At 41.3% G+C, this 12500-nt stretch overlaps 1 protein-coding gene across 1 annotated transcript in view; it reads right to left on the reverse strand.

The window, feature by feature from the left end:
• Positions 1–4819: 4819 nt before the first annotated feature.
• The window catches only part of pcsk1nl (proprotein convertase subtilisin/kexin type 1 inhibitor, like), a 9387-nt gene continuing 1706 nt past the window's right edge, over positions 4820–12500 (reverse strand). The window contains exons 2-3 of the mRNA XM_034002399.3: positions 7124–7770; positions 4820–5873 (exon numbers count right to left, since the gene is read on the reverse strand). Coding sequence (XP_033858290.3) covers positions 5561–5873; positions 7124–7770 — 960 coding nt within the window. The 3' untranslated portion in view covers positions 4820–5560. The remainder of the gene's footprint in view (positions 5874–7123; positions 7771–12500) is intronic.

A 12500-nucleotide genomic window follows, 5' to 3' on the forward strand; every position in this document is an offset into this window, starting at 1 on the left:
TGATATTGATGCGATCCAGCCCTCTGAAATGTCTTTATAATATACAGCACTAGACCCTGATATTGATGCGATCCAGCCCTCTGAAATGTCTTTATAATATACAGCACTAGACCCTGATATTGATGCGATCCAGCCCTCTGAAATGTCTTTATAATATACAGCACTAGACCCTGATATTGATGTGATCCAGCCCTCTGAAATGTCTTTATAATATATAGCGCTAGACCCTGATATTGATGCGATCCAGCCCTCTGAAATGTCTTTATAATATATAGCACTAGACCCTGATATTGATGAGATCCAGCCCTCTGAAATGTCTTTATAATATATAGCACTAGACCCTGATATTGATGCGATCCAGCCCTCTGAAATGTCTTTATAATATATAGCACTAGACCCTAATATAGATGCGATCCAGCCCTCTGAAATGTCTTTATAATATATAGCACTAGACCCTGATATTGATGCGATCCAGCCCTCTGAAATGTCTTTATAATATATAGCACTAGACCCTGATATTGATGTGATCCAGCCCTCTGAAATGTCTTTATAATATACAGCACTAGACCCTGATATTGATGTGATCCAGCCCTCTGAAATGTCTTTATAATATATAGCGCTAGACCCTGATATTGATGCGATCCAGCCCTCTGAAATGTCTTTATAATATATAGCACTAGACCCTGATATTGATGCGATCCAGCCCTCTGAAATGTCTTTATAATATACAGCACTAGACCCTGATATTGATGCGATCCAGCCCTCTGAAATGTCTTTATAATATACAGCACTAGACCCTGATATTGATGCGATCCAGCCCTCTGAAATGTCTTTATAATATACAGCACTAGACCCTGGTATTGATGCGATCCAGCCCTCTGAAATGTCTTTATAATATACAGCACTAGACCCTGATATTGATGCGATCCAGCCCTCTGAAATGTCTTTATAATATATAGCACTAGACCCTGATATTGATGCGATCCAGCCCTCTGAAATGTCTTTATAATATATAGCACTAGACCCTGATATTGATGTGCTCCAGCCCTCTGAAATGTCTTTATAATATACAGCACTAGACCCTGATATTGATGCGATCCAGCCCTCTGAAATGTCTTTATAATATACAGCGCTAGACCCTGATATTGATGCGATCCAGCCCTCTGAAATGTCTTTATAATATACAGCACTAGACCCTGATATTGACGCGATCCAGCCCTCTGAAATGTAGCACTAGACCCTGATATTGATGCGATCCAGCCCTCTGAAATGTCTTTATAATATACAGCGCTAGACCCTGATATTGATGCGATCCAGCCCTCTGAAATGTCTTTATAATATACAGCACTAGACCCTGATATTGATGCAATCCAGCCCTCTGAAATGTCTTTATAATATACAGCGCTAGACCCTGATATTGATGCGATCCAGCCCTCTGAAGTGTCTTTATAATATATAGCACTAGACCCTGATATTGATGCGATCCAGCCCTCTGAAATGTCTTTATAATATACAGCACTAGACCCTGATATTGATGCGATCCAGCCCTCTGAAATGTCTTTATAATATACAGCGCTAGACCCTGATATTGATGTGATCCAGCCCTCTGAAATGTCTTTATAATATACAGCACTAGACCCTGATATCGATGCGATCCAGCCCTCTGAAATGTCTTTATAATATACAGCACTAGGCCCTGATATCGATGCGATCCAGCCCTCTGAAATGTCTTTATAATATACAGCACTAGACCCTGATATTGATGCAATCCAGCCCTCTGAAATGTCTTTATAATATACAGCACTAGGCCCTGATATTGATGTGATCCAGCCCTCTGAAATGTCTTTATAATATATAGCACTAGACCCTGATATCGATGCGATCCAGCCCTCTGAAATGTCTTTATAATATATAGCACTAGACCCTGATATCGATGCGATCCAGCCCTCTGAAATGTCTTTATAATATACAGCACTAGGCCCTGATATTGATGCGATCCAGCCCTCTGAAATGTCTTTAAAATATACAGCACTAGGCCCTGATATTGATGCGATCCAGCCCTCTGAAATGTCTTTATAATATATAGCACTAGACCCTGATATCGATGCGATCCAGCCCTCTGAAATGTCTTTATAATATACAGCACTAGACCCTGATATTGATGAGATCCAGCCCTCTGAAATGTCTTTATAATATACAGCACTAGACCCTGATATTGATGCGATCCAGCCCTCTGAAATGTCTTTATAATATATAGCACTAGACCCTGATATTGATGAGATCCAGCCCTCCGAAATGTCTTTATAATATACAGCGCTAGACCCTGATATTGATGTGATCCAGCCCTCTGAAATGTCTTTATAATATACAGCACTAGACCCTGATATTGATGTGATCCAGCCCTCTGAAATGTCTTTATAATATACAGCACTAGACCCTGATATTGAGGCAATCCAGCCCTCTGAAATGTCTTTATAATATATAGCACTAGACCCTGATATTGATGCGATCCAGCCCTCTGAAATGTCTTTATAATATACAGCACTAGACCCTGATATTGATGAGATCCAGCCCTCTGAAATGTCTTTATAATATATAGCACTAGACCCTGATATTGATGCGATCCAGCCCTCTGAAATGTCTTTATAATATATAGCACTAGACCCTGATATTGATGAGATCCAGCCCTCTGAATTGTCTTTATAATATACAGCACTAGACCCTGATATTGATGCGATCCAGCCCTCTGAAATGTCTTTATAATATATAGCACTAGACCCTGATATTGATGCGATCCAGCCCTCTGAAATGTCTTTATAATATACAGCGCTAGACCCTGATATTGATGCGATCCAGCCCTCTGAAATGTCTTTATAATATATAGCACTAGACCCTGATATTGATGCGATCCAGCCCTCTGAAATGTCTTTATAATATACAGCACTAGACCCTGATATTGAGGCAATCCAGCCCTCTGAAATGTCTTTATAATATATAGCACTAGACCCTGATATTGATGCGATCCAGCCCTCTGAAATGTCTTTATAATATACAGCACTAGACCCTGATATTGATGCGATCCAGCCCTCTGAAATGTCTTTATAATATATAGCGCTAGACCTGATATTGATGCGATCCAGCCCTCTGAAATGTCTTTATAATATATAGCACTAGACCCTGATATTGATGAGATCCAGCCCTCTGAATTGTCTTTATAATATACAGCACTAGACCCTGATATTGATGCGATCCAGCCCTCTGAAATGTCTTTATAATATATAGCACTAGACCCTGATATTGATGCGATCCAGCCCTCTGAAATGTCTTTATAATATACAGCACTAGACCCTGATATTGATGCGATCCAGCCCTCTGAAATGTCTTTATAATATACAGCACTAGACCCTGATATTGAGGCAATCCAGCCCTCTGAAATGTCTTTATAATATATAGCACTAGACCCTGATATTGATGCGATCCAGCCCTCTGAAATGTCTTTATAATATACAGCACTAGACCCTGATATTGATGCGATCCAGCCCTCTGAAATGTCTTTATAATATATAGCGCTAGACCTGATATTGATGCGATCCAGCCCTCTGAAATGTCTTTATAATATATAGCACTAGACCCTGATATTGATGAGATCCAGCCCTCTGAATTGTCTTTATAATATACAGCACTAGACCCTGATATTGATGCGATCCAGCCCTCTGAAATGTCTTTATAATATATAGCACTAGACCCTGATATTGATGCGATCCAGCCCTCTGAAATGTCTTTATAATATACAGCACTAGACCCTGATATTGATGCGATCCAGCCCTCTGAAATGTCTTTATAATATACAGCACTAGACCCTGATATTGATGTGATCCAGCCCTCTGAAATGTCTTTATAATATACAGCACTAGACCCTGATATTGATGTGATCCAGCCCTCTGAAATGTCTTTATAATATACAGCACTAGACCCTGATATTGATGCGATCCAGCCCTCTGAAATGTCTTTATAATATACAGCACTAGACCCTGATATTGATGCGATCCAGCCCTCTGAAATGTCTTTATAATATATAGCACTAGACCCTGATATTGATGCGATCCAGCCCTCTGAAATGTCTTTATAATATACAGCGCTAGATCCTGATATTGATGCGATCCAGCCCTCTGAAATGTCTTTATAATATACAGCACTAGACCCTGATATTGATGCGATCCAGCCCTCTGAAATGTCTTTATAATATACAGCACTAGACCCTGATATTGATGCGATCCAGCCCTCTGAAATGTCTTTATAATATACAGCACTAGACCCTGATAGTGATGCGATCCAGCCCTCTGAAATGTCTTTATAATATACAGCACTAGACCCTGATATTGATACGATCCAGCCCTCTGAAATGTCTTTATAATATATAGCACTAGACCCTTTATCATATTCTATATGTATAAATAAGCTTTGGTTTTATTTTGCTGAATTGTTTATTTTGAAGTCAATACACGCACAAAGTGTGATTGGTCATTTTTATTCTATTGAGTTTTATTGACAGAGAAGTATTCAACACAAGTTTTCAAAACAGTGCACCCACTTAAAACACATTGGGGGAAATAAACAATTTGTTATATATATATATATATATATATATATATATATATATATATATATATATATATAAACACACACACAACATCAACAACATGAACACAGAATAGAGCGAATGAAGAAATCAGAGAGAGAGAGAGAGAGAGAGAGAGAGGCAGGCGTGGCAGAACAGAGAACTTTCACAAGTGCAATTACATTTAGCATATTTTCATCCATTTTATTTTATTTTTTTAAACGTTTTTTTTTTTAGATAGAATTAGAGTTTCTCAATATTTCTCAGTACTTACAGTAGAGGTAAAAACCTGTGTTAAAAAATAAATGTAATGAAATAAGAACAAAGGTTTGTCCCTTTTTTATTAAACGGTGTGCATGACAAGTCAGAAATAATAGTTTTTCGATTATTATTATTATTATTTAATTATTATTATTATTTATTTCTTAGCAGACGCCCTTATCCAGGGCGATTTACAGTCGTAAAATTCGTATTTATACTAAAATGTTTAAACTCTCAGCTATCAACACCTATTTAAAAAATATATATTTTTATAATTATTTTTTTTAATGTTGAGAAATCTATGACGACCCGTGACGTGGGATTAAAAATGCCTTCAACGTTGTTAAAATATTTAACGCTTCGATACTGAATTGTAAACACGTCAGTGTCGAAGCGTTAAATATTTTAACCACGTTGAAGGCATTTTTAAATCTCCCGTCACGGGTCGTAAATAATTGATTTCTCAACATTTGAAAAACATGAAGGGAAAAAAAAAAAGGTTACATTTTGTAAACGCGAAAAAAACGAAACAAAACCTTTTTCTAAAATATATTTTTGACCCATCATTTTACAATAACTGCAGTGGTCATTTTACAGGTTTTACCTACAAGTAAGTTTAATGCAAATGTAATTCTTAATTAGGAGGATTAGTATTATTATTATTTATCATTAAAAATACGTTTAATCCGGCAGATATTTCAAGATCCTTTCTGCCAGCTCGTCCGGGTCGTACGCAGCGTAGCGGCGTTTCCTCACTTGCTTCTCCGCCTGTTGTTGCTGTGGTTCGGTATCGACCCCCTTTATGCGCTGCAGCCCCTGAATCGCATCTCTCATCCCCGCCTCATCCAGCCGCTTCACCCGCAGCAGGTTCTCCTCGTCGGGGCTGCTCGCTCCCTCGTCCAGGGACCGGCGGGAGCGTCTGAGCCCTGAGTGGCCCTCCGACTGCTGCCCCCCCTCGCTCCCCATACTGGACAGGATCCGTCCCACCAGGTACCTGAGGAGAGAACGGGCGGTTTAGGAGCCGCTGTACCAGTGGTTAAAGTCCAGGGCTTGTAACCAGAAGGTCACCGGTTCAAATCCCACCTCAGCCACTGACTGACTCCCTGTGTGTGTGACCCTGAGCAAGTCACTTCACCTCCTTGTGCCCCGTCCTGCAGATGAGATGTTAAATCAACGTCCTATTGGAAGTGACTGCTTATAATGCACAGCCTACCTCTGTATGGCAATAAAAATGTGCATTATAAATATCATATGGGAGAGAGTGAAATTGAAGAAGGGAACTATGAAAAAGACCTAGCAGTTTATGTTGACTCAGAAATGTCTTCATCTAGACAATGTGGGGAAGCTATAAAAAAGGCCAAAAAGATGCTTGGATATATTGTGAGAAGTGTTGAATTTAAATCAAGGGAAGTAATGTTAAAACTCTACAATGCATTAGTAAGACCTCACCTAGAATATTGTGATCAGTTCTGGTCATCTCGTTACAAAAAGGATATTGCTGCTCTAGAAAGAGTGCAAAGAAGAGCAACCAGAATTATCCCAGGTTTAAAAGGCATGTCGTATGCAGACAGGCTAAAAGAATTGAATCTATTCAGTCTTGAACAAAGAAGACTACGCGGCGATCTGATTCAAACATTCAAAATCCTAAAAGGTATTGACAATGTCGACCCAGGGGACTACTTTGACCTGAAAAAAGAAACAAGGACCAGGGGTCACAAATGGAGATTAGATAAAGAGGCATTCAGAACAGAAAATAGGAGGCACTTTTATTACACAGAGAATTGTGAGGGTCTGGAACCAACTCCCCAGTAATGTTGTTGAAGCTGACACCCTGGGATCCTTCAAGAAGCTGCTTGATGAGATTCTGGGATCAATAAGCTACTAACAACCAAACGAGCAAGATGGGCTGAATGGCCTCCTCTCGTTTGGAAACTTTCTTATGTTCTTATGTTCTTAAAGCGCTTTGTGATGGTGGTCCACTGTGAAGATATTATTATTATTATTTAGCATCATATATTGAGAAAACCAGATTCTGATATATCTGTGTGATGTATGCCCTCCTGTCTCTACGTTCATCAGTCCCTCTGCATGTCCCATGCTTGGGTTTGTGTGGATTGTCATAGTCATCACAAACACAAGCAGCTGCTTCACTCTGGACGGTAAACCAGCCCGATCAACACCAGCACCTGATTTCTGTAGAGAGCTTGATCTGACTAATCGGTTGCCTTGGCGCTGCGCCCTTACCTCAACACTTCCTCGTCCGCCTCCCCCTCTGCCTCGGCTGCTGCCTCTTGAAGCTCGAGTCTGGAGGCTGGCGGGGGGGAGAGACCGGCCTCATAGAGCTTCTCCTGCCTGTATCGGTTCATCAGCGCCTGGGCAAGCTGGGGCTCCATCAGGTTCTGGAGGTTCTGGAGGTTCTGCCACGCTCTCTGGGGCTTCACCATGCTGGTGTCGTCGTAATCGGGCAGGAAGGGGCCCTGGAAGTCGCCGCCCGGGGCCAAGCCCGCCTCCCCGGCTTTGGGGGGCCTCTCCTGGGCCCCGGGGTAGCCCCCGGGCCCCGCCTCGGCGGTCAGGAGCCGGAGCAAGCCGGCCAGATAGACAGCCTCCTGGTCCCTCCTTCGACCGTCCTCCACCAGCTGCTGCAGGGCCTGGCCCCGCCTCCGGTCGTCCTGCTGCCCTCGTCCCCTCCAGCCCCCCTCCCCCGGCTGGTAGTAGACGTCGTTGCGGAGCTGCTGCTGGGAGTCGGAGGAGGAGGGAGGCGGGTACGCCATCATCTCGGCCTCGTATGGGAGGGGGGGCAGGGAGTCGCGTAGGTCCCTGCGGAAACGGCGCCCGCCGGCAAATTCGTCACGGCTCCAGGAGACTCGTTGCTGACCGCCATTGTTCACCGGCTGAGAGGGGGAGAGCGGGAGAGAGAGGGGGAAAGAGAGGGAGAGGGGGGAAAGAGAGGGAGAGGGGGGAAAGGGAGAGAGATGGTGTGGAGGGCAGGGTAGGGAAAAAGAGAGGTGTGGAGGGTAGAGGAGGGACAGAAAGGGAGAGAAAAACTGTCAGATGGCTGTATATTATAAAGACATTTCAGAGGGCTGGATCGCATCAATATCAGGGTCTAGTGCTGTATATTATAAAGACATTTCAGAGGGCTGGATCGCATCAATATCAGGGTCTAGTGCTGTATATTATAAAGACATTTCAGAGGGCTGGATCACATCAATATCAGGGTCTAGTGCTGTGTATTATAAAGACATTTCAGAGGGCTGGATCGCATCAATATCAGGGTCTAGTGCTATATATTATAAAGACATTTCAGAGGGCTGGATCGCATCAATATCAGGGTCTAGTGCTGTATATTATAAAGACATTTCAGAGGGCTGGATCGCATTAATATCAGGGTCTAGTGCTGTATATTATAAAGTCATTTCAGAGGGCTGGATCTCATCAATATCAGGGTCTAGTGCTATATATTATAAAGACATTTCAGAGGGCTGGATCGCATTAATATCAGGGTCTAGTGCTGTATATTATAAAGTCATTTCAGAGGGCTGGATCTCATCAATATCAGGGTCTAGTGCTATATAATATAAAGACATTTCAGAGGGCTGGATCGCATCAATATCAGGGTCTAGTGCTGTATATTATAAAGACATTTCAGAGGGCTGGATCACATCAATATCAGGGTCTAGTGCTGTATATTATAAAGACATTTCAGAGGGCTGGATCACATCAATATCAGGGTCTAGTGCTATATATTATAAAGACATTTCAGAGGGCTGGATCGCATCAATATCAGGGTCTAGTGCTATATATTATAAAGACATTTCAGAGGGCTGGATCGCATCAATATCAGGGTCTAGTGCTGTATATTATAAAGACATTTCAGAGGGCTGGATCGCATCAATATCAGGGTCTAGTGCTGTATATTATAAAGACATTTCAGAGGGCTGGATCACATCAATATCAGGGTCTAGTGCTGTGTATTATAAAGACATTTCAGAGGGCTGGATCACATCAATATCAGGGTCTAGTGCTATATATTATAAAGACATTTCAGAGGGCTGGATCGCATCAATATCAGGGTCTAGTGCTGTATATTATAAAGACATTTCAGAGGGCTGGATCGCATTAATATCAGGGTCTAGTGCTGTATATTATAAAGTCATTTCAGAGGGCTGGATCTCATCAATATCAGGGTCTAGTGCTATATATTATAAAGACATTTCAGAGGGCTGGATCGCATTAATATCAGGGTCTAGTGCTGTATATTATAAAGTCATTTCAGAGGGCTGGATCTCATCAATATCAGGGTCTAGTGCTATATAATATAAAGACATTTCAGAGGGCTGGATCGCATCAATATCAGGGTCTAGTGCTGTATATTATAAAGACATTTCAGAGGGCTGGATCACATCAATATCAGGGTCTAGTGCTGTATATTATAAAGACATTTCAGAGGGCTGGATCACATCAATATCAGGGTCTAGTGCTATATATTATAAAGACATTTCAGAGGGCTGGATCGCATCAATATCAGGGTCTAGTGCTATATATTATAAAGACATTTCAGAGGGCTGGATCGCATCAATATCAGGGTCTAGTGCTGTATATTATAAAGACATTTCAGAGGGCTGGATCGCATCAATATCAGGGTCTAGTGCTGTATATTATAAAGACATTTCAGAGGGCTGGATCGCATCAATATCAGGGTCTAGTGCTGTATATTATAAAGACATTTCAGAGGGCTGTATCACATCAATATCAGGGTCTAGTGCTGTATATTATAATGACATTTCAGAGGGCTGGATCACATCAATATCAGGGTCTAGTGCTATATATTATAAAGACAATTCAGAGGGCTGGATCGCATCAATATCAGGGTCTAGTGCTATATATTATAAAGACATTTCAGAGGGCTGGATCGCATCAATATCAGGGTCTAGTGCTGTATATTATATGTATATAAAGCATATATTATTATATATAAAGCAACAAACATCTGTAAAGATGTCAACAGTTTTTCTGTGACTCAAGTATTGAAAATCACAATGCGTCTCTGGCCCTCCTAGTCTAGCAGGTGTCTTAAAGTCACAGGCATTTTAATTCCAGGCACGTCTGTCGGAGCAATACAGAGGTCTAACATCCAGACATTTATTTCCGAAATTGCGTTAGTGTTCCGAGCACCGGCTTCCTGGCTAATCTTCTCCAGGAACTGGCTGCCTGTTCCCAGGGACTCATAAATCCCTGCCGTCCCTCTCAGTCATTATTTTGAGTGTGTCAGTGATTAAATCATTGCCTTACAGCAGAAGCAGAATTTTGAAATCCAGCACAGTTAATCTGCATTGTGATTTTGCTGTGTCATGCTTATACAGTTCTGAGCATTCATTGCGCTTTGCTCAGGGTTTGAAACGTACTGCTAGTCCTGCCCTCATTATTATCCTGAGATCTATTCTGTACTGCAAGTCAGTCATTTCTAAGTGTTCGGTGTCTGTCTCTCTAATCAAGAGTGTATTTCATTCTCTTGTACAATTTGAAGTTTTACCATGCTTTGGTTTGTTTTTTTAATTGGCTTTACCAGACCTCTCTGTGCTTTACAATGCTTCCCTATGCTTTACCAGACCTCTCTGTGCTTTACAATGCTTCCCTATGCTTTACCAGACCTCTCTGTGCTTTACAATGCTTCCCTATGCTTTACCAGACCTCTCTGTGCTTTACAATGCTTCCCTATGCTTTACCAGACCTCTCTGTGCTTTGCAATGCTTCCCTATGCTTTACCAGACCTCTCTGTGCTTTACAATGCTTCCCTATGCTTTACCACACCTCTCTGTGCTTTACAATGCTTCCCTATGCTTTACCAGACCTCTCTGCGCTTTACAATGCTTCCCTATGCTTTACCAGACCTCTCTGTGCTTTACAATGCATCCCTATGCTTTACCAGACTTCTCTGTGCTTTACATAAATGATTTAGTCCTGGGTGGCAGCTTGGGGGCATACAGCTGATTAAAGTTCGGAACACTCCAGGTTGCTATGGCTTCCAGGGAGCCTGTGCGTGCTGTTGTCACGGAGATGGGGCCTCCTTCATTGCCTGATCAAATGAGCCTGGCTTTTAAAAAACAAAGCCCAGCTGTTGTCTGCTTATCCAGGTTGACCGGTCACCTGCCTGGCTGGCTGTGTTTGTGAGGTGGGTTTTTTTCCCCTGGAATAGGAAAACACTCTCTTCAAACGACACTGAAGACACTGAGAAAGACTTCTAGTGGAAACGTTTGCCGTTGAATTTATGAAGTTTCTTTCAGTGTTTCTATTGAAGACGCTGAGAAAGACTTCTAGTGGAAACGTTTGCCGTTGAATTTATGAAGTTTCTTTTAGTGTTTCTATTGAAGACGCTGAGAAAGACTTCTAGTGGAAACGTTTGCCAACTCACTATTTTAATAAATAGCTCACTATTTTAATAAATATCTACCGCGTAGACAATAGACAAATTATTATTTTACAAACGGACACTTTTTGTATTGTGGTATAACACCTTCATTATTTTAAGTGTTGCCTTCAAAGCAAATCTCATAAATCCGCATTGATCCTACTCCTTTGTGTACCTCTCTCTCTCTCTCTCTCTCTCTCTCCCTCTCTCTCTCTCTCTCTCTCTCTCTCTCCACTCCTGGAATTAGGAATTGATTTTTAAAGGAATTGAAAAGCAGGACTCAACCCCCACCCCGTGTACCGCTGTGGGTTAGCTCAGGGTCACACAGTGTAAATAATGCGGCACGGGAGAATGCCATCCGGGACTTCATCTTTACATTTCGGGACTGTCCCGCCCAATTAGGGACGGTTGGCCACCCTACTTGTAATGAGACGACAAGAAAGGCTCTTGCACAGAACACTATTGCTTTGAGGTCAAAATTTGTGTTTTCAATTTTTCTCTTTTCCTTCAATGAAGCACCGCAGAGAGCTCTGTTGCCATGGCAAAAATAATCTGTGTTTATTATCCAATATAAAGCTTTATTTACCACGGTAAAATTGACCCATGGTTACACACTGCACATTTACCGCAGTTAACCCTGGTTTGCACGTCTCTTGTCCGATTTATTTATTTATTTATTTATTTATTTATTTATTTTTTACTTCAGGGTCGTTTTTAATTGCAGTGAAGCGGTTCTGTAGGTCTCTCATAATTATGCCGTTCAGAAAACGAATTTATAGCTCGGGGACAAATATTTAGATGTTCAAACACAAACGCTGCTGTAGTTTAACGATTATTATATGGAAATGTCTTTTTGTGGCTCACTAAATTAAAAGGACGTTTTGCGGGAGATGCTATCGTACCTCAAACTGGTAGTCTGGTCTGAAGCAGATGGACAGATTGCAATAAAATATACATTGAAAAATGTGATATTTCGAAACCTAACATGAAAGACTGTACTACTTTTGCAATATCGTTTTGTAGTTTCTTTGATGACATGATGTTAAATAAAATGATCTAAATTATGTTCATACAGTTTTAAAAAAATCCTAAAATTCTAGGTGATGCTAAACTTTTGTCCACAGCTGTATAGGAATATAAAGAAATCTTGAGTAATAGATTGAGGCTTGCTTGCATGTTTGTGTGCCGTGGTCTTGATGCAGATGGGTAACA

Source organism: Acipenser ruthenus, chromosome 55 (genome assembly GCF_902713425.1).
Source record: "Acipenser ruthenus chromosome 55, fAciRut3.2 maternal haplotype, whole genome shotgun sequence".
Classification (NCBI taxonomy): Eukaryota; Metazoa; Chordata; class Actinopteri; order Acipenseriformes; family Acipenseridae; genus Acipenser; species Acipenser ruthenus.